This window comes from Coffea arabica, chromosome 9e (genome assembly GCF_036785885.1).
Source record: "Coffea arabica cultivar ET-39 chromosome 9e, Coffea Arabica ET-39 HiFi, whole genome shotgun sequence".
Lineage (NCBI taxonomy): Eukaryota > Viridiplantae > Streptophyta > Magnoliopsida > Gentianales > Rubiaceae > Coffea > Coffea arabica.
The window spans coordinates 2,914,438-2,936,651 of NC_092327.1; the positions used below are offsets into that span (position 1 = coordinate 2,914,438).

The 22,214-nt window shown below is 33.6% G+C and overlaps 1 protein-coding gene across 1 annotated transcript; it reads left to right on the plus strand.

Moving 5' to 3' along the window:
• The first annotated feature begins 17,280 nt into the window (after positions 1-17,280).
• On the plus strand, positions 17,281-19,228 carry LOC113709280 (purine permease 21). Its single transcript, XM_027232001.2, has 2 exons — positions 17,281-17,468; positions 17,966-19,228. The coding sequence occupies exons 1-2, from the start codon at positions 17,429-17,431 to the stop codon at positions 19,081-19,083; spliced, it is 1,158 nt and encodes a 385-aa protein (XP_027087802.1). The 5' UTR covers positions 17,281-17,428; the 3' UTR covers positions 19,084-19,228.
• The last annotated feature ends 2,986 nt before the right edge of the window (positions 19,229-22,214 follow it).

Genomic DNA, 22,214 nt, shown 5'->3' on the forward strand with positions numbered 1-22,214 from the left:
ACATCTGTGAAGTTGCCGATCTTGCTTAAAGTGTCTTCAAGTCTATCCCAGATGACCGGCTAGATTTTGTGCCTCTAGAACCCTCTCGCTCGCCGGAGTTACCTAAACTGGATGCTGGTCGCTTCCCACTACTGACTCCCGAAAGCCTATAGCCATTTCCCTAATCATGATAGGAGTGAATCGCTAGTACAAGCTGCAACTGAAGGGCTTAGAGAATTCTTCATACTCGCTGTTTGACTGTTGGTTAAAAGACAAAAAAATAGATCATTTTTCACGTTTCTAGCTTCTATATGTGCATAAGCAAACTGGTCAAGTTCGGTAGACAAAAAATGAAAAGACTAACCGAAATGAGAGCAATCCAATGGTCCTTGTCAGCAGTGAAATTCTGGGTGTCCTCTTCCTATCCGATGCCAGTTTCGGCCTTGTTGCTGAGCCCCCGAAGCTGGCAAAAAAGTTTTCATTTCTTCTTGAACCAGTAGAATCTTGATTGGCACTGGGTAGCATTGACTTCATGTCCATGGTTTTCACGTAAATGATCGGCTCTCTGACCATAATTCCATTCTAGTGATCTGAACCAGTCCCATTTTTTTGATATCTTGAAGGCGATATACATATCAATAAAGTGCTCATCCATTTCGGAAGTCCACTCGAACTTACCTCCCATCTCCTATTGTCAAATTTGAAATTCAAGTTACTAGGCATGCAAATAAGTATGGTAATTAAAAACTTTCTGAGATGAGGCAAATGTATACCTTACGGTTTGCTTCAAAGTTACTAATGCACTCTTCAATATCGTTGGAGTCAGTGGATGATTGGACTGTGCAATTGGAGGTGCAGTTGATGGGAAGAGCTAAAGACACAAAAAAATGCAGAAAACTGACGTGAGTCACATAATTACACAATTTAGTAGTGAATTCAGGAGAAAAAACTTAAGTACGCCTTACACTGACTATTACACTGCTTCTGTGTCTTAAGGGGCATCATCGGGTAGTCTCCATCATGGCCTTTTGTAAAAAGTAGGGAATGTTTTTTGGAAGGCAGCTCTCAAAAGAAATGTTTTGACATTTTCTGGGTTAATTCACGCTGATTTGTGTGCTCTACAAATACAACAACGAACAGGAAATAAAGTGGCACTAAGTTGAGTCCAACTACTACTACCATGTGGAGAATAAGAACTGATTGAGTGATAAACAAAAATTGTCCAATAATGGCTAACATGATAGATGAATAGATACTGAAAGATTTTGTAAAACACCTTTTCTGCTTTTGCCTAACAACTGACTAGCATCTGGTGAAAATGACTGAGTATTTAATAACAACCAAGATATAATACCTAAGTAATAAATGCTAGATGGTACTAGAACTCCTAAATTGTACTAAATGCCATCCATGACTGATAATTTGAAGGAGAGGTTCACTACAATGTGGAAACCATTACAGCAACCACGTTTGTAAAACCATTCGATCATACAAATATTTCAGGTATTCTAAATAGTTGCTGAAACATGAGGTATAATCGCGATAACTAGCACTGCATGATATTGACATAAAAGAGCAGCAGAAGCTTTGGCTGGTACAAGTTAAGCTTCGGCTTATACAACTTAAGTTTTGGCTTATCAGAAACTAGCAGTTTCAATTTCAATAGCAAAACAAATCCATGTATATATAGCAGACAAAACTTCAACAGGAAATGACCTATAAGCCAGTGGTCGTACCATTCAGCTTAGAAGTTGCAGAGGGAGCATGTCAAAACGTTTATTAGCATTAAGCTAGAGTCAGAGGCCAAATAACTCTAAGGGACAGACAAGAAACAGGTGAATCCAGCCCACACCAGCATCCATCAATGCTACATACATCAAAATCTACTCATACAGTACAGATGCGAAGCTTTACGACCATTAAGGTAGGAAGTTATTCGGCTAGCAAGGATTTTTTTTAAAAAAAAATTGAATGTTATAACAATAGGTTAAACCGCAGCATCGTTGACAACTGCGTCCATAATCGCAGATATTTAGCGAACATATAGCTCCAAAATTTTCTAATCATAGCACACAGTAGGCCAACATTAGCTGTACCAATTCGACATTCAAACAAGAAAGCAAATCCCTAAAAATTAAGATTACGAAAATTCATGGCAACTGGGAGAATGTTTCTCAAATTAATTCTGGAAAGGTGGCCATTTTCTTATTTCTCCTCAATAGAAAGGCTAGCCACACAGAAACCACTCTCCAAATTCGAATCAAAATAGGTCGTTTTAAGGACAAACAGGTATAAAAAAGTGCAAGAAGTACTCAGATCATAATTGCCACAAAAAATTGCTGTTGTTGATCCAAATACGGGGATATCCAGATTTATGTCAAATGGAAGCTGGGTTGAATTTTTTCACAAAAAGTCTCCGAAATTGATGGTACCTTATAGAAACTCCCGGATCGGATTTTGTTGGCACTTCGAAGAGGGGGTCGAACTATGCCACCGTATTCTGAACTTTGTGCCGCTTGTGATGCCGGAAAAATGGTAGCTACTATGTGACGGGTTAAAGGAAAAAAAGAAGCAGGCGGTTAAGGAGTAGGGGATGTTGTGCTTCAGGAAGTGAGGGATAAATGACTGAGATGAGATCGGCTTCAGATCAAGAAGCGCACAGTGGTTGTGTTTCAGTAAATGCTGAGCACAAATAAATGACCGAAGGTAAATGGAGTAGAAGTGTAAAGTAATTAGGACCCAACGACTAAAAAATTTGAATGGTTAAACCTGTGAGCCACGCGTTGTAATGCATGGAAAGCCTGCACAGACAAGACCCAAGCCTTGCTGACTGATAATGGTATATTTTACGTATTTTTAAGTACATTTTATTAGTTAATTTTGGTTTTATTATTTAGTTTTATAACTAAAATAACTAAGGTTTTGGTAAAAATCTACATTTTATGTTAAAGTGGCTAACATTACATTTCTATTGATTTTTATGGTAAAAACTTCATATTTTGTAGGTTTAATGATTCAATCATCAAATTAAGTGCATTGAGAAGATATTTGGATGATTGAAGATGGATTAAAGTGGTGAAAATAAAATATGAAGTGTAAAAGGAGAAATGCAATTTGAGAACAAAAGAATCAAGAAAAAGTCAGCTTTGACAACTCAGACACATTTTCGTATTTTGACTATATCTGGAGCTACACAGATCGGATCAAGGTGATCTTGGTACCATTTTGAAGCTAAGAGATATATCTCCATTTGGTATGAAGACATCAAAGTCCAATTCAACTGTTTTCATGGTCAAAAAGTTGAAACACAGAAACTTATCTGGATGGTCGAAAGCTGAAGCCCAGAATTGACCAGTCTATGGTATTTCGACCATATCTCCGTCCACCGATCTCCACATTAGATGATTCTTGAAGCATTGGAATGGTAATTCAAAGGGCTACAACTTTCGTGTTTTGCATAACAGCTAGTTCGGCGGCTATCATAGAAAAAATTGCAGTTGAAGTGAGGTCAAAAGTGAAAATGCGTATGGCAACCGAATTTCTGCAATTTGCTCAATCATTTTTCTCATCTTCACACTACTTTCCAGCTAGAGTTGGAGAGAAAACGTAGGCTGAACATGTTTCTGATGCACAAAGGAAGAAAAATAGTTTATTGTCAAGTCAAAAATAAACGATAGAATCAAGAGGCTGGAACTTTGTTTTGTTGACTTGGTTAACACCAGATTTAGAGAATCAAAGGGGAGAAGAAAAATGCGGTAGGGAAATGGAGGATATCATAATTTTAGGATAAAAACTGAGGCTGGTCATATTCTCAAAGCAAGTAATTTTTGCAGGAGCTTGGAACAAAAATGTAGTTCTTCCATTTCCTTAGTGTAGGATAGTTTAGCTAGTTAGTTCATCCTTCTTGTATATTAGCTAGATTAGGATGAAGATGGAGATGAAGAAGGAGGAGTTGAAGCTCAAGTGACATGGGTTATCTCTTCTCCAACTCTTTATCTTTTGTATTGGATTCTTAAGTTTGGTTAATATACAAGTTTTGGATTTTGTGTTTAATATGTGTCTCTAAAGTTTAAGCCTTGGGTTTGGTTGAACTTTCTATAATTGTTAGTATTTATTATTTGGTTATTTGATTGCTATGATTCGAGCAAGTTATTTAGTACTTTAACTCTTTAAATCATGATTAATCTGGTACCATTAATTGTGATTATCTAAGGTGTTATTTCTGCAATGAAAATTGAGATTTAACACTAGTTCAAGAAGTGCTAAACATAGGGAGTACACTCACGAAAGTAGAGGTGCACCTATGTGGTTTTTAGTGATTCATTTCATGTAATTTCACTGAAGAAATGAACTTGTAGCTAATTTAATGACCATGAGAATAGATATGGATTAGTTATAAGTATAATTGATTCACTACGAAAGTAGGATTCAAATGCATAAGGAAATTACACCATAACTAGCTTAGATGTAGTATTCAATGATCCAAATATAGCACTTGCATGAGTAGTTAGGGATACCACAACCGAAGGAGCTTTTATTTGTTATTTTGTATAATTTCAGTAGGTTAAATTTGTTATAATTCATTGATAGTCTAAATAATAGAGAAACTCTAGTAATACCAGTAATTGTTCACTCTTCCCTGTGGGATCGACCCGATATATACCCTAAACTACTAGTTGACCTGTATACTTGCAGTAAACTGGTGTAATTCGGTTTTTTTTTTAACTTGTACGTATGTAAAATACCCGTCAAGTTTTTGGCACCGTTTCCGGGGAAGATTTGGCAATATCGGTGTGAAGAGCAACTTTATTAGTTTAGACATTTTATTAGTTATAGTGTGAATGTTATTTTCTGTTATTTTAGTGTTTTTTGTGTGTATGTATTTCATCACTTATTCTTCTTACTAATTTTGCTTTTAAGTTGTTTAAAAGCAATTTTAGGTAATGAGGAGGGTAAATCAATTTGCCAGACAATGCTTGAGAAATGGAAGATTGGCAATAGATGGTTACCAAGTGCAAAACTCCTTCAACAGAGGTAACCAAGAATTTACTGAATGTATGCCTTTTGAAGATGGTTTAAGGTGCTTAAAAGCTAAATTTGATGTTATGATGCTACAAGTTCAAATGGACACAATTATGCATGAAATTGAGCAAGGGAGGAATGTTAATGCTTTTAATTCTTATCATGTGATTTGTGACTTGTGTGGAGGTTATCATGCTACTAATACATGTATGTAAGCACAAAATGTGGATTATTATGATGAATTAGAGCATTACAATCCTTGTTTTGATCAATATAGTGCTAATTGGAGCAATTCTCCTGCTTATGGTTGGAATAATCAATGTACATATAGTGATTATCCATATTTTTATGATTACCAACCTGAAAGTGTCCAAGATGAATCAAAACCATCTTGGGAGTTAGCAATAGAGAAGTTAGCTAATGCACCTCTACCCGGGGAATTAAAAAGTGAACTATTAGCTAATAATTCTAATGCATCTTGGGAGCTAGCAGTAGAAAACTTTTCTAATCAATTTGATTCAGCAATAGAAAAGCTAGCAAATGCAACTTCCGCCTGTTTTGATAGGATTGAGGAAAGAATAGATGAATTAGCTTCTCACTTTGGTAGAATACATGAGCAATTGAATGCCTTGTGTTAAGTTATTTCCTCTAATAATTTGCAAAAAGATCCTAGCATGAATGGTGGAAATGTTGTATGTGAAAATGGGTTGCATTTTGATCAAAATGATGATTCTAACTTGTGTTTCAATGAGCAAATATCCATTTCACATGATAATATCTTTGGAACTAACTTCGAACCTCAAGAGGTGAGTTTTAATGACTCAGTTTTCACCCCTCTTGAGGAGTGCATTGAAGGTATATGTTCTAAGGGTATTGCTGCCCAAGATACTCTCATGGCATTTCCTTTGGTAAGTTCTCAAGTGGTGCATATTCAAGATAATATCTATGAAACACTTGGAATATGTAAGTCACTTTCATTTCTCACATTATTAGATCATGTGGCTTTTGCTATTAAGCCACCTTTTAATGATCCACCACGACCTAAAATAGTGGATTATTCTTTAACCAAACCTCCTTGAAAAATGAGGTTCAATAGTCGAGCCAACGACTATAAATAAAAGCGCTTATTGGGAGGCAACCCAATGTTTTGGCTATTTATGTTATTTTGGTATGATTTTATGTTTAAAATATCTGTTTGAGTTATTTTGTTGTTTTTCCTTTGTAGGTTTGGGAAATAGAAGCAAAAGTGACCAAATGAGGTGAAAAAGGCGAAGTTTGATCAAGGAACTCAACCCCTCGATTTCAGTAATTGTTGTTTTTGATTCATTAGAAGGGGTTAAAATGCATGTTTTGATCATTTTACATGTGCATGCATTGAGTATTTTAGCAAACAATTGATCTATGATGCATTTTGAGAAATTGGGGTATCATTTGTAATTATTCAAAAGTTGAATTTCTGCTAAATTTCACAGCAGAAAACGCGTTTTAATGAGTCGCATTTTTTGAGCACTTTTTTTTTAAAAAAAAAATGCAGTTTCCTTGATTCTCTTTTTCTTCTTTTCCTCATATATTTTCTTGTACTTTAAGTTGCTTATTGTGTATTTTTTATTGGTACATCACCAAAACAAGGGTTTGAAGTTACGGATCGCCATTTTGATGTTTTAAGCCTTTGTTATCACTTTTGTTTCTCATTTTCCATTTTTAGGTTTATATCACTAATGGTTATCAAATGGAACTCATGAACCGTGGGAGATAGGTGAACAACATATCTTCAAGCTTCATATTCAATCCCAACAATAGGGGAGTATTACTTTTCTTTATCTTGATTTTCCTTTCTACACATTGAGGACAATGTGTATGTTAAGTGTGGGGGCAGAATTGAGATTATATACATTGTATGTGATTGACTTATTAGTTGCAAATATTGGACTTGTGTTAAAATTCAAAATTTTTCTAAAATTTTATCCAAAATTGCAAACTTGCCCCAAAAATTTTTAAATTTTTTCAATTTTATCCAAGGGGTAACAAGTTCCATACCATTAGTAGTTCAAACTCCTTCTACATTTGAAATAAATATATGTGGCTTAAGAACTTCTTTTCTCATTTAATTTGGAAATGACTATTATGTGATTATAATTTTTGCATTTGTAGGAAAGTATATCTTGTAAAGTGGAGAAAATTATGCCCTTTTTTTTGCATATTTAATGAAATTTCTTCTCTTTATTTGATTTTAGAAGTTAAGTGATAAATATGGTCACTAAGTGCAATACTTTTCTCATGATTATTCTTTTGAGGAAATTATTATTATATTTGCTATTAAAAAAAAGTGGAAAAAAAAGAGAAAAAATGAAAAAAAAGAAGAAAAAAGAAAATAAGATTTGTTCTACTCCAATGATTCTTGTACTTAGTAACCGGGAGTCTTCATCTACAAATGTCGACTTTCGTGTAAAACGGTACTTGAATTAAAAGTATGCAAAGCAACTTGAGTATGTGAAATGTTGAGTAACCGGCGATCTTCATCTAAAAATGTCGATCTTCGCGTCAAAAGGCACTTTCACAACTTAAGTAATATTTAGCTATATTATATGAATAAATCCCTCTTTAAATTTGAATAAGAAATGATCATGAGTTTAGGAAGCATATTATTTACCATATGAGTTACTTGCATATGAAATTGGGTAAGGATGAGAAATTGACTTGAATTTGTTATAATGGTGGTATAATTGGCTCTCCTTTACTTGATATTATGAGTGCTTGAGGATTAATGAAAGATTGCATAATTGTTATTTACCTTGTTTTGAGAATATGAAGTTGATTGTGTACATATATTTATTTTCAAATTTTGGATCATTGTTGGTTTGTATTTCTTATTGCTTGAGGATAAGCAATGGTTCAAGTGTGGGGATATTTGATAAGGGTTTATTTTACATATTTTTAAGTACATTTTATTAGTTAATTTTGATTTTATTATTTAGTTTTATAATTAAAATAACTAAGGTTTTGGTAAAAATCTACATTTTATGTTAAAGTGGCTAACATTACATTTCTATTGGTTTTTATGGTAAAAACTTCATATTTTGTAGGTTTAATGATTCAATCATCAAATGAAGTGCATTGAGAAGATATTTGGATGGTTGAAGATGGATTAAAGTGGTGAAAATAAAATATGAAGTGTAAAAGGCGAAATGCAATTTGAGAACAAAAGAATCAAGAAAAAGTCAGCTTTGACAACTCAGACACATTTTCGTATTTTGACTATATCTGGAGCTACACAGATCGGATCAAGGTGATCTTGGTACCATTTTGAAGATAAGAGATATATCTACATTTGGTATGAAGACATCAAAGTCCAATTCAACTGTTTTCATGGTCAAAAAGTCGAAACACAGAAACTTATCTGGATGGTCGAAAGCTGAAGCCCAGAATTGACCAGTCTATGGTATTTCGACCATATCTCCGTCCACCGATCTCCAAATTAGATGATTCTTGAAGCATTGGAATGGTAATTCAAAGGTATACAACTTTTGTGTTTTGCATAACAGCTAGTTCGGCGGCTATCATAGAGAAAATTACAGTTGAAATGAGGTCAAAATTGAAAATGCGTATGGCAGCCGAATTTCTGCAATTTGCTCAATCATTTTTCTCATCTTCACACTACTTTCCAGCTAGAGTTGGAGAGAAAACGTTGGCTGAACATGTTTCTGATGCACAAAGGAAGAAAAATAGCTTATTGGCAAGTCAAAAATAAATGGTAGAATCAAGAGGTTGGAACTTTGTTTTGTTGACTTGGTTAACACCAGATTTAGAGAATTAAAGGGGAGAAGAAAAATACGGTAGGGAAATGGAGGATATCATAATTTTAGGATAAAAACTGAGGCTGGTCATATTCTCAAAGCTAGCAATTTTTACAGGAGCTTGGAGAGTACAAAAATGTAGTTCTTCCATTTCCTTAGTGTAGGATAGTTTAGCTAGTTAGTTCATCCTTCTTGTATATTAGCTAGATTAGGATGAAGATGGAGATGAAGAAGGAGGAGTTGAAGCTCAAGTGACATGGGTTATCTCTTCTCCAACTCTTTATCTTTTGTATTGGATTCTTAAGTTTGGTTAATATACAAGTTCTGGATTTTGTGTTTAATATGTGTTTCTAAAGTTTAAGCCTTGGGTTTGGTTGAACTTTCTATAATTGTTAGTATTTATTATTTGGTTATTTGATTGTTATGATTCGAGCAAGTTATTTAGTACTTTAACTCTTTAAATCATGATTAATCTGGTACCATTAATTGTGATTATTTAAGGTGTTATTTCTGCAATGAAAATTGAGATTTAACACTAGTTCAAAAAGTGCAAAACATAGGGAGTACACTCACGAAAGTAGAGGTACACCTATGTGGTTTTTAGTTATTCATTTCATGTAATTTCACTGAAGAAATAAACTTGTAACTAATTTCATGACCATGAGAATAGGTATGGATTAGTTATAAGTATAATTGATTCACTACGAAAGTAAGATTCAAATGCATAAGGAAATTACACCATAACTAGCCTAGATGTAGTATTCAATGATCCAAATATAGCACTTGCATGAGTAGTTAGGGATACCACAACCTAAGGAGATTTTATTTGTTATTTTGTATAATTTCAGTAGGTTAAATTTGTTATAATTCATTGATAGTCTAAATAATAGAGAAACTTTAGTAATACCGGTAATTATTCACTCTTCCCTGTGGGATCGACCCGATATATACCCTAAACTACTAGTTGACTTGTATACTTGCAATGAACGGGTGTAATTCGGTTTTTTTTTTTTTTTTAACTTGTACGTATGTAAAATACCCGTCACTGACAAGGCAAAGTACAAAATAACATGTTGGGATTCTAAATTCTGCAAAATATTCAATCTGTCCAAACACCATTTCTACAAATTATTCCAACGCCACTCAGATAATTCAGTCCAAACAAGTCCATGGATATTCTACTTGGCATCCTAAGTCAAAACCTAAACCGATAAGAAATACAGGTTCTCCAAAAGCTACGGCTGCATGTACTTGCATGACTAATGATAGTTCCAAACCTGTACCAGTGACGTAGACTTCTACAACAGTACCTCCTCTTTCTCAACCTTTAGCTAGTCAATATCAACAACTGTAAGCCTTAAGGCTCTGGTTAGATGTTGAATCCCTTGATTTGCATGCTAAAAATTCAAGGTTTCTTGAAACGTTTCGCCAGCAACAGTCCTCCCGAATTCTTCCCTTGATCCCATTGGTCACCCCCTCCTTCTAGTATAGAGTAGGAGTAGATCTATCGTATCCGACAAATATATATATATATGTATATCAACAATTGTTATCCATTTTGAGTATTGATGGTCAGAAAGTTGCAAACTATGTATGTATCAGTCATTGTAATGCAGTCAATGTTATTAATCGGCCGATTTTTCAAGGAACTCGGGCCATTTGTTATAGGACAAATTTTGTGCAAATGCTTCAATGAAGGTTTGAACATGGGACCTTATGCATAAAAGCAGAGTGCATCACCATTAAACCAACAATTTGTTTGTTAGTAGTTTTGTTCTTCTTATATTATATATTATATATTTATTCTTATTTTATTTCTCCAAAACAAAATTTATTTGGAATCTTTTAATAACATTTTATTATTCCTCAAACTCTATAAGTTATGAAATAGACTTAAAAAATCAATTGAAATTCATAAATAATTTTAGTTCATAATTGAAATACACAATTCATTAGTATTTTTATCTTCATCAATTCATAAATATTTTTACCTTTCATTTTAAAGATAAATATCGTTCTTAATAAACTTATGCACTTAAAATCCATAAATAAACTAGATAATTACACTTAAATAAAATTTTATACTTGAAGTTTGGTGGATTATTAATTAAATTTAGTTTGTTAATTCTTTAATTCTTATAAGAATTAATTATTCTATGATAAATTAGACTAATTGAACATTTATTATGGCATAGTTTATTATAGTTTCAACCATATCAAAACTTATGAGACATAATATTTAAATATATTTAGTGACCCACCAGTTGGACCACTCACCTACTGGTTGAACCGATAACCCGTTGACCTACCTCAGGTCCCTCCCTGGGCCGGGTTTAATAACTATGAATGCAACAATAAATTCTTTCCTCTAACTCTTGGATTATTTATTCAAAGGCTCTGATCATTTCACACCCTACCTATCCTTACTATCTGAAGTTGTTAAAAATAAGAATATCAAACCTGTGTGTTTGCCTGATGGGTCTAACATTCGAATTTCTTATATAGGAAAGTTAATTCTTTCTCCTACAAATACCTTGAAAAATGTGATTTGTGTTCCAAATTTTTATTTTAATCTTCTTTCTATCAGTAAAATCACAAAATCACTAAATTGTGTTGCTATTTTCTTTCCAATCTTTTGTGCATTTCAAGACCTAAAATCGAAGAAGCTGATTCGAGTGGGTGAAATGAGAGAAGGACTTTACCACTACAATCAACCATTGTCACAATAGAATGTTGCACGGGACATTCAAGTTTCAACTCATTCTAGTTCTACTCCAAATGTGTGACATTTAAGGCATAGGACATCCTTATTTATAAAATTTGGCTAGTTTACCATATTCTATATGTAATACTTCTAATAACTTTTCTAAATCATGGAAAATAAGTATTTTAACCAAACAAACCAGACTTCTATTTCAATTGAGTATGAATAAATGTGCTTCCCCTTTTGAACTCATTCATCGTGATATGTGGAGTGGATATCCAACTATTTCTCATTCAGGTGCTCATTATTTTCTAACTATTATTGATAATTATTTCAGGAGTACATGAGTTTATCTAATGGAATTCAAATCTAAAACTTATTTTTTCTTAAATAATTTCATTAACATGGTCAAAACTCAATATCACTATTAAGTTAAAAATGTTAGATCAGATAGTGGTCATGGGTTTTTTCAAGTCCTATGCAATATTTCTTTAATAAACAAGGAATTTTGTATTAGTCAACTTGTGTAGCAACTCCTCAACAAAAGTAGGGTAGAGAAAAAGCATCGCTATCTTCTTGAGGTAGCACGTGTTTTAAGACTTCAAACTCATCTACAAATTCAATTTTGAGGGGAATGTGTTCTAACTATTGGTTATTTAATAAATCACATTCCTACTCGTGTCTTATTGGTCGAACCCCATATGAAATGCTCTTTCATACCAAACCATCATATGATCATTTTTGGGTTTTTGGCTGTTTATGTTATGCTAATAACAAAGTTAAACCAAAAACTAACTTTGATGCAAAATCAAAACATTGCATTTTTGTTGGATATCCTTTTGGGCAATGTGATTACCACTTGTATGATCTTGATTCTAGAAATATTTTTACTAGCAGAGATGTGATTTTCTCTGAAGATCAATTTCCATTTGAAAATGATTCTTCAATTGCACATTCTCCTTCATCTATCTTTCCTATAAATTAAGAAAGGCAGGCACTTGATGATTCTATAGTTAATTCTAGAACTTCATTGTGTTCTGATCATACAACTCACTTAAGTTCTCAATCAAAGCAACAATGACTCTTAAATCCTGTAGCGACCTTAACTCTGACTCTTCTTCAAAGTAGTCCTTTCTCGTTTCTACTACTTCCAATCAGCAATCTTCAAGGTCATCCACCCAAGGTATTCTTTATCCTATTGCCAATTATTTGCTTAGTACTTCTTATTCTTTAGATCATTTCAGTCCACTATTGCTACTTATAATGAACGTAAAACTTACAAAAAAAAAACAGTTCAATATTCTCAATGACGTGATGCTAGGGCTACAGAATTGAAGCACTTGAGGAAAATCAGACATGGACTTTAGAACCTTTACCTAGGCTCCATTGGTTGCAGATGGATATACATGGTAGAGTATCATGCTGATGGCTCTATTGAGAGGTACAATGTACGCCTTATAGCTAAAGGTTTTTCTCAAATTGAATATCTTGATTTTCATGAAACTGTGCCCCTGTGGCACAACTTGTTACAGTTCAATGCTTATTGGCTGTTGTATCTATTAAGAATTGGCCATTGTATCAGCTAGATATTAATAATGCTTTTCGTCACAGAGATTTGAACGAAGAAGCTTATATGACACCTCCTCCTAGTTATCATATACCAATAAAGAATTTGATTTGTCGACTTCACAAGTCTTTGTGTGGTCTCAGACAGGCATCTCATCAATGGTTTGAAAATTTTTCTACAACTTTAAAAGTCACCGGTTTCAAGCAGTCAATTGCTGATTATTCGTTATTTACAATAACGAATAAATAGGTCAATCTTTCTTGCTATTTTAGTTTATGTGGATGATGTTATTATTACTGGTAATGACAAAAACTCTGTTGAGCAGCTGAAGACCTATTTCATATTAAGGACTTGGGTTCTCTAAAATTTTTTTGGAATTGAGGTTGCACGTTCTTTTAAAGGAATTTTTCTCAATCCCTGAAGATATACATTGGACATTCTGAGGGACAATGGTTTTCTAGGTTCTAAACTAGTTTTATTTCCAATAGAGTAGAAACCACCACTGATGATGATCTTTTTTACCCAGGACCTTATAGGCATCTGGTGGAAAAGTTAATTTATTTAACTATCACGGACCTGATATCACATACTCAGTTCATTTGTTGAGTCAATTCATGCACAAACCTGGTAAGCAACATTTAGATGCTGCTCAAAGAGTGCTTCGTTATTTGAAAGGTACACCAAGTCATGGAATTTTGTTGTCTTCAATTAGTGATTTACAGCTCTCAACTTTTCAGATTCTGATTGAGCCAGTTATCCAATGTCTTGGAATTCTATAACTGGATATATTACCTTTCTTGGCAATAGTCAGGTATCTTGGCGTACAAAGAAGCAAGATACTATTGCATATTCCTCAACTGAGGCTGAGTATCGTTTTATGGCAACAACTTGTCGTGAAATTTCATGGATAAAGTATCTTTTGATAGACCTTTGCATTCCTCATTCCAAACCTTTACAATTACCTTGTGATAATCAGACTGCTCTTCATCTTGTAACAAATCCTATATTTCATGAGCATATAAACCATATTGAGTTAGATTGTCATCTGAAAAAAATTCAGCCTGGCTTAATATCTACTGCTCATTATGCATCTTGACATCAACTTGCTGATATCTTTGCCAAACCACTGGATCGTGATCAATTTCAGTTTTCGCTATCCAAGCTGGGAATTACAGACTTACATCTCCAGCTTGAGTGGAAGTATTAGAGATTAGGGAGTTAGAGTTTTAAATTTGAGTTTAATAAGCACATCTTATGTGATACGCTACTGATATGTTGTTATATGTAAGTTGTTTGGTTTATAAATTGTTAGGATTTTATCTTGTAATTTGAACTGTAGTTTGATAGGATTTTATGTTGTATTTTGATTTGAAGATAAGGATTTATCCTTTGTAATGTCTACAGAGAAACTTGTATATAAACTCATAGTAGTATGAATGAAAGATAATCCTTTCAAAAATTTTACAGTTCAACATCTTTAAAACTGTAAAACTGTCAAATTTATGCCAATTGAATTTAACCGAACGTTTATGTGAAAGATCACCCAAATATTTAAGTTTCTATGCACATTTAATTCTAATGACTAATTTTTTTAATTCCAACTATAATTAGGTTAGGTGCCAACAACCAAGTATTTAAAAATTTTAAAAAATTGATAAAAGCCATAATCTGTGATGAAAGATAACTAATTAGTCATTTACTGATCACGTTAGTAATTAGTCTTTAATCTAATATTTCTGGTCAATCAATAATATTTTTTGAATTTCTAGACTCCAGACTAATTATCCACATGATCAGCATGTGAGTCCTAATTTACTATAAATTATGGCTAAAAATAGTTTTAAAAAAATAAATGCTAGTAACAGTACGTGAAGCGGATCTAGTAGCAATTGACAAAAATCAATCAGTGGGACTAAATGTGTTTAGAAATTGAAACATTTGTGATTACATTTGCTTTCATCCAAACTTTATGCGGTTGGAACGCTCTTGCCTCAAATATTTGGGATCAAAACTGCAATTCTCTCATAATGAAATGCCATCACGCAAGACTATTGACTTTTCATGGATAGGGCCTGATTGCATTGCAATTCTTGGGGAAATTTATTTTGGATTTTTTGGGGAAAATGCCTTATTCAAACACATCTTTTTAACAATGTTTGTTTACATATACATCACATTTCAAAAAAATATTAAAGTTTTTCTTGTAACAAAAACTACCTAAATTTCTTTAAAAATGTAGTCAAAATGGGCTCGACTCAAGTTAAGGTGTTACAAAAGACTGCGCTGATAGAGCAAATTAAAACCCAATTGTTCCGTTTGTAGTTAATTGAGCTGTCGTGATGTTTACTTTAAATCTTCCATTCATTTCATAAATTTTACTTTCAGTACCCTAAGAGAGTTATTCCTATGCTTAACATAAACTTAGAAACGGGCGGCACATCAATTACTGATAGTTTTTTTATTTGGCCGGCAGAGTAAACCAAAACATGAATAGAGTATAAACGCGGCATCAGATATCCAAAAGTTTACCTACAATCTCATATCAATATTAGCTAGATTTTACATAATACATAACAATATTCATCGATATCCTTAATTTCAATTCCATGGCTACTACTTTTTTAATATAAGATAATTTAAGCCATCACTGCTATTATTAATATCCAATATACTCCATTAGCACATAATTCAAAATCAATCAAATTCTCTCTGTAGGAATAACATCAATAATTGTAAATCAAAAATAGAAACACAATGCAGTTATAAATATTTCGGGAACACTTTTTTGCATAACAACCATAACAGTATAACCTATATTAGTCCCTATTCCACTTCCTATCTTTAATTTTTTATTTTTTATCACTGCCACTATCTTCATCTCCATCTAGTTTGATAATGAAATTATCATTCAATTTGTCATTTGACAATTTCAATTTGCTAATGCCTATCCAAAATAGAAAACAAAAATGGGCGCAAGGAAACTTTTTAATAATAATGAAAAAGAGAAAATTGGGAATAGTCACCATGACAGGTAAGCATTAGTGGTTTGGTGATTTTATTAGTGGCAATAGTACACATTTGATTGATAAGAATAAATAAATGAGTTTGGAAGGAAAACGGAAATAGAACGAAGAGAATAGAGAGTTAAATGAGAAATATTGTAGTTTCAGTTATTGGTTGACAATAGATGAGAGAACTTTAATATTTGATAGAGTTTTTCAATAAGTTAACAATTAATGAAGGGTATTGTTGTCTTTTTATCACATCAAGGGAGGTCTCCGTAATTATGTAAACCTCAAGAGAGTTGAGTGAAATTGTCGAAAAGCTCAGGGGAGGTTTCTGCAATTATCCCTTTTGTTTATTTGGCCGGCAGAGTAAGCCAAAACATGGATTGAGTAAATCATAACATGTCATTTTAGTTAATGAAGGGTGTAATTTATTTGAAACATTTAATTGTTTTTGCCTTGTTTTTCGGTGTGGTTTATTAAAATTTGGTTGGTAGTGATAGCTTTTCCTCTTTTGCTTTTTTTTTTTTTTTATAATTTTGATTACTGTTTGGTATTTTAGATTCTAACATGAGGATTAAGGTAAATATTGTCAACTTTAATCCAAATATCTATGATAAGACTGAACAAATTCTACAGTGAGCTTAATTTACATTCACCCAAATTTAGCATTACCCAAGAATAACTACGTGGGAGAGTTGGATAATTGAAGTTTTGTTCTATTAAAAATTGCAATTAGAAGTAACATGGAGTAGATTTATTATAGCGTAACATGAGAATGAAATATTAAGACAAGAAAGTACTTACACTCTATAATGACAAGACTCGCCAAACTTTTAAAAGAGTAATAGGTAAATAATAGCTAACAAATATATAGCTTTGTCTGTGTGTGAAAGAGCATATTTACAAAATATTCTTTTTGAATCTAGCAACCTTGTTTTCTAACCAGTTTTATGGCCTCTAATGATTCTATACTAGCCAAGTCAGTAGTCGTGGCATGGCGGCTATACATCAACTTATTGCAGACAGAACCAGCCCACATCTCATAATGAATCTACCCATTTGCCCAAATAATGATTCTCATCTAATACACCCCGCACCAATTTAAGAGCAAAGCCTTGCCCAAAAGAACTTCAGTTGATTGCTAGACTTTGATGGTGACTGCTGGTTGTGAGACTGCAAATGTACAAGCTATTGAACGCTATTGTTATGGACAATACACATTCCCAAACCAAGCTAGCTGTATATATATTGACTAAGTTAACAATGACAAGAAGGAACTCATATGCTACTCTACCTTATCTAAGCGATTCGCATTCTCATTTCTTTGGTTCTTCCTTACACAAAATCTTCTTCAATGGAGGATGCAGCTCAAGAAAAGCAGACACATGTCACGAGTAAGTTTTCCGAGTAGATTATAAGCAAGTACGTAAAGGGTCTTCTGTCTTGTGCGATTATCTTGACTTGTATTCTTCTTGATTTAATTTTGTTTAAGAACTTTTCTTGTTATTGACTGTATCAAAGGATTTCTGTATCCAAAATCAAATAGTCCACCTTTAAAGTTATACAAAATCATACAAAGAAGCTTCGATCAGGCCGATCAAGAGCTTTTTTGTTTTCTCCAAAAGTCAAGCCTATGTAATTAGTCTGAAGTGTGCATCATTTTCAAGTACAAAATATAGAATTCCTGCCATTATCTTTTGCAGAAAGTATATGTGAAATTCCATTATTCAACAATTTTGCATTAGTATGAAAAAAAGGATTTTCATGTGTTTGCGTGAGCATGTGTTTTTTCGGTTTCTAACTTAAAGAACTTTCTTGTTATGTCCTCTTCCGCATTGAGAGAAATGTGGTAGAGAATACTAATCCTTATCTGTGTATGTTAATTTACCAGTTCAGGGAGCTCAACAATCAATATCTCCTGATAGTGTGGGAGAAGCCATTGGCAACCAACAGTCATCTGTTCCTCTGCTTCACCGTAACAAGAGATGGCTTCTAATGGCCTTATTTTCCGTTCTTGTACTCTTTGGCCAGTCAGCTGCTACGCTTCTGGGAAGATTGTATTATGAAAAGGGTGGAAATAGCAAATGGTTATCGGCATTTATACAAGGTGCTGGATTTCCAATCCTCTTGCCATTCCTGTATAATACAAAAGACAGAAAAAACAACTCAAGTGAACAAACGAAGACACCATCTCCTCTAGTCCTCGGATCAATATATATGGTCCTTGGCACTTTGCTAGCAGCCGTAGGGATGTTATTTTCAGTAGGCCTCTTATACCTTCCTGTATCCACTTTTTCGCTCATCAGCGCAACTCAGTTAGGCTTCAATGCTTTGTTTTCCTTCTTTCTCAATTCACAAAAGTTCACTCCTTTAATTGTCAACTCATTAGTACTTCTGACCACTTCCTCTGCCCTCCTTGTACTTCAAAATGATGACTCTTCAGGCTCCTCAAAATCCTCCAAAGGAAAGTATGCTATAGGATTCATATGCACCCTATTAGCTGCAGCACTTTTCTCTTCGATACTCTCTCTGTCACAACTTGCAATTAACAAGATTCTGAAAAGGCAAACAGTTAAGGAGCTTTTGGATTTCTTGATTTACCAATCGCTTGTAGCAAGTTGTATCCTGTTGGTCGGCCTTTTCGCTAGCGGAGAATGGAGGACCCTTTCTGCAGAGATGAACAAATTTGAACTAGGCAAGGCATCCTATACAATGACTTTGTTGTGGATAGCAGTGTGCTGGCAAATTTTCTCCATTGGAATGGTGGGATTGATTTTGAAGGTCTCTTCACTCTTTGCTAATGTCATCAGCACACTAGGGTTGCCGATTGTTCCAATTTTAGCCGTATTCATCTTCAAGGAAAAGATGAGTGGAGTAAAAGCAGTAGCAATGTTGCTTGCCATATGGGGATTCATGTCCTACATTTATCAGCATTATCTTGATGATTTGGTGTCCAAGTCCGGAAAAAAAGACGTCGATAGCAAAGAAATTTCCCTCATTCAGAACTGACTAATGCATTATCTGTACTCTCTATTACAGATCTATGTTCTTCATTTGTTCTTTACATGTTGGATATTCTCGGCTTCTACAGTGAAGTTCGGCCAAGATAAGTCCTCCTGTACTAATAAGAAGTGGATGATAATTGTGGAACTAATCACGGATTTCTCTTTCATAGCTAACATGCGTCTCTTTCTAACTGCCGTTTTCGCAATTCGCATTAACATTCAATTAATTCAGCCTAAGTATGCTACTTATCCTCGTGTGGAGAAGAGGTTTAGACAACTTGCATTTGTATTTATGTTCTCAACAGATAATTTGCATTTGGCTTCGAACTCCAAACTCTCATCAGTGTAACAGACAAAAAGTATAGGGTAGAGATACATTTAAAATCCAGACATCTGTTAGTATTGTAATTGATTTTTGATGTGGACTTATGCAAGCTTTACGCGGAAGCCTTTATGACACACGTTCGCGTGCTTATTGTAATTCTTGTTCATGCGGACGAGGCAGCCCACATCCGCATCATTGAAAAGTTGTAACTTTTGCAAAATTCTGAATTTGAACGAAATCGAACATCACTATACTAGGAAGAAAAGTAATCGATTTTCATGAAGTGACTCAGGAATTCAGGTTGATAACTACCTAAATGTGTTGCAACGTAATAATAATAATCTCCCAAACTGTATGTCAAGACCAAATGGGTCTTGATTTGCTACAAAATACTTAGGTTAGTTTATTTTGTAAAAGTGCATTGGTTGTTTGTGCTAATGCTTTAGAAACAAGTGGGTGTTCTCTTAGACATTTCTCCATTTTATCCTCAAGAGTGTTTGTCCCTCTATTGCATTAAATAAGCGGCAAATATAGCCTTAAGGAAGGTATATATAATACATGACTTGGTTGGAATTTTCTTTTACTTTCTTACATATTTACAAGTTTTCCTTTATTATCACGTACCTGACAGTTGGAGGTGGGAGGGATGGGAAGAGGGGTGGAAGGATAGGAAGAAAAAAAAAGGTTTCCCTTTGTTTCTATTTTCTACCATTTTAAGGCTATATTTGAATAACTTGAATATGGCAAGTTCTCTGAAGGAGAGTTGATAACCAACAATGCGAAATGGGAAAGTTTTGATGAAGGAAACTTCATATGTTTGCAAATGAGGGTACACTTCCTCCTTGTCACGTTGAATGTTGCATGTGTCTTGAAAACATCAAAATCCAACATACAAGGAGATGAAAAAACTCTTGAAGAAATCACAAAGAAGCAAAAATGGGACAATAATGATGAAATTTTTAGAAGCCGTATCCTTAATGCAATAAATGATAGACTTAGATGTCTACCACACCATACCAACTATAAAGGAACTTTTTTGACAAAAAAAAAAAAAAAAGAACTGCAAAGGAACTTTATGAGAGATTCGAATTGAAATACATGCTAGAAGATGCTATAAGTAAGAAGCTCCTTATTTCTTTTTTCAATAATTATAAAATATTAGATACAAGGCCTATTATGAAACAATTTTCAAAAATTTGAGATAACTTTTGAACTATTTCACTCAACATAATATGCATATGGATGAAACCATTTTTGTAAGCTCCATAATAGACAAACTGTGTCCAACATGGAAAGATTTCAAGAGAATTTTGAAGCATAATAAATAAGAAATCTCTCTTGAAAGTCTTGCCAAGTCCTTTAGAGTTAAGAAGGAATTTAGCATGTAAGAGAAGAAGGATTCTCAAACACAAAAAGATAACAAAGATTTGTCTACCAAAGTACACGTGATTGAAGAGGGACATTCAATGAAGTCATAAAGCAAAAAGATAATCGGTCTAGGAATAATCGAAAGAACAAGAAAAGGAAGAAAAAATGCAAGTGCTTCTGCTTCTGTTGAAACAAACTTGGACATTAGAAGTCCGAATTTAGACCTCTTAACAATCATAAGAATGACAAGCAAGAGACTTTCAATAGTGCAAGCGAAAAAAATATTGCAATGATCTCGGTGGGTTGATTCTAGGGTTACAAAAAAAAATGTATGCAAAAACAAGAAATTCTTCAAATCTATGAAATCAGTTGAAGTTGGAACTATAATTTACATGGAACATTCAGCCACCGCTCCTCTTGTAGAAATAGGTGAAGTTGAATTGAGATACGCCTTTGTGGTTTTTACTAAATAATTTCATAAATCCTAATGAACTTGTAGCTGGATTTATACCATGAAAATAAGTGTGAATTAGTTATAAGTATGATAGATATGTTGACGAAAGCTGATATCCTATATGTTAGAAAATTGCATCATTGCTTAACCTAAGAGATAAAACTCAATCATTTGGGTCATTTCACTAGCAGAGGTAAGGACGATAACCAAAACCCTAGGAACTTTAGTTTGCCATTTTCTTTGTCTTTTGTAGTGTAGTTGTATTTACTCACACTTTAAATGTTGATAAGTTGATTAATTTTTCTCATGAGATCAACACTTAATTTCTCCTTGTACTTATCTGTGACTATACACTTATAGAAAGAGAAGTTTGAGTTTGAATAAAATTTTACATCAATGGACTTAATTACAATTGGAGTCATCATTGTAATCTTCATAAAATCTAGTCAAATTTTCAGTGATCCTTTGACAAAAACATAATAAAAAACCTTGGTGTATAAGGCATTAAGAGGAGTATGATTAAAGTCCAAAAATATTAATCACTCATAATGGAACGTCAATTCAATACTAGGTACAACATCTAATCCTGAATTCAATTGGTCAAAATACATTCTAGTGATTGTAACACTATGTCAAAGATCATCCCTTGGAAAGATAGTGCAAAGTTGATCCACTAGAATAAGGGATTGCTGAGTTTAGAACTCTTGAGTATTTTATTAAATGCATGAAATGGCCGGAGCACTAAAGAATTCACCTATACGAATGTAGAACTTAGGCAATTCACAAACTTAAGCGTTTACCTTTGAGACATTCATGAAGAGGATAACGATACAAAGCGTTAAAATGTATCGTTTATGAAACATGCAATGGTGCATAAAATCTATATGTGATGTATTCATGTAGCTTGTCATATGTTTGAGTAGGTCGAAGTTTGTCTACCATTTCTTATGGACTTATCACAAAGAGCTTTAGCGAAGGTAATATAATC

Coding starts and splice junctions, on each gene's coding strand:
- LOC113709280 (XM_027232001.2), top strand. CDS start 17,429: ATGGAGGATGCAGCTCAAGAAAAGCAGACACATGTCACGA. Junction 17,469..17,965: donor AAAGCAGACACATGTCACGA/GTAAGTTTTCCG, acceptor TTAATTTACCAG/TTCAGGGAGCTCAACAATCA.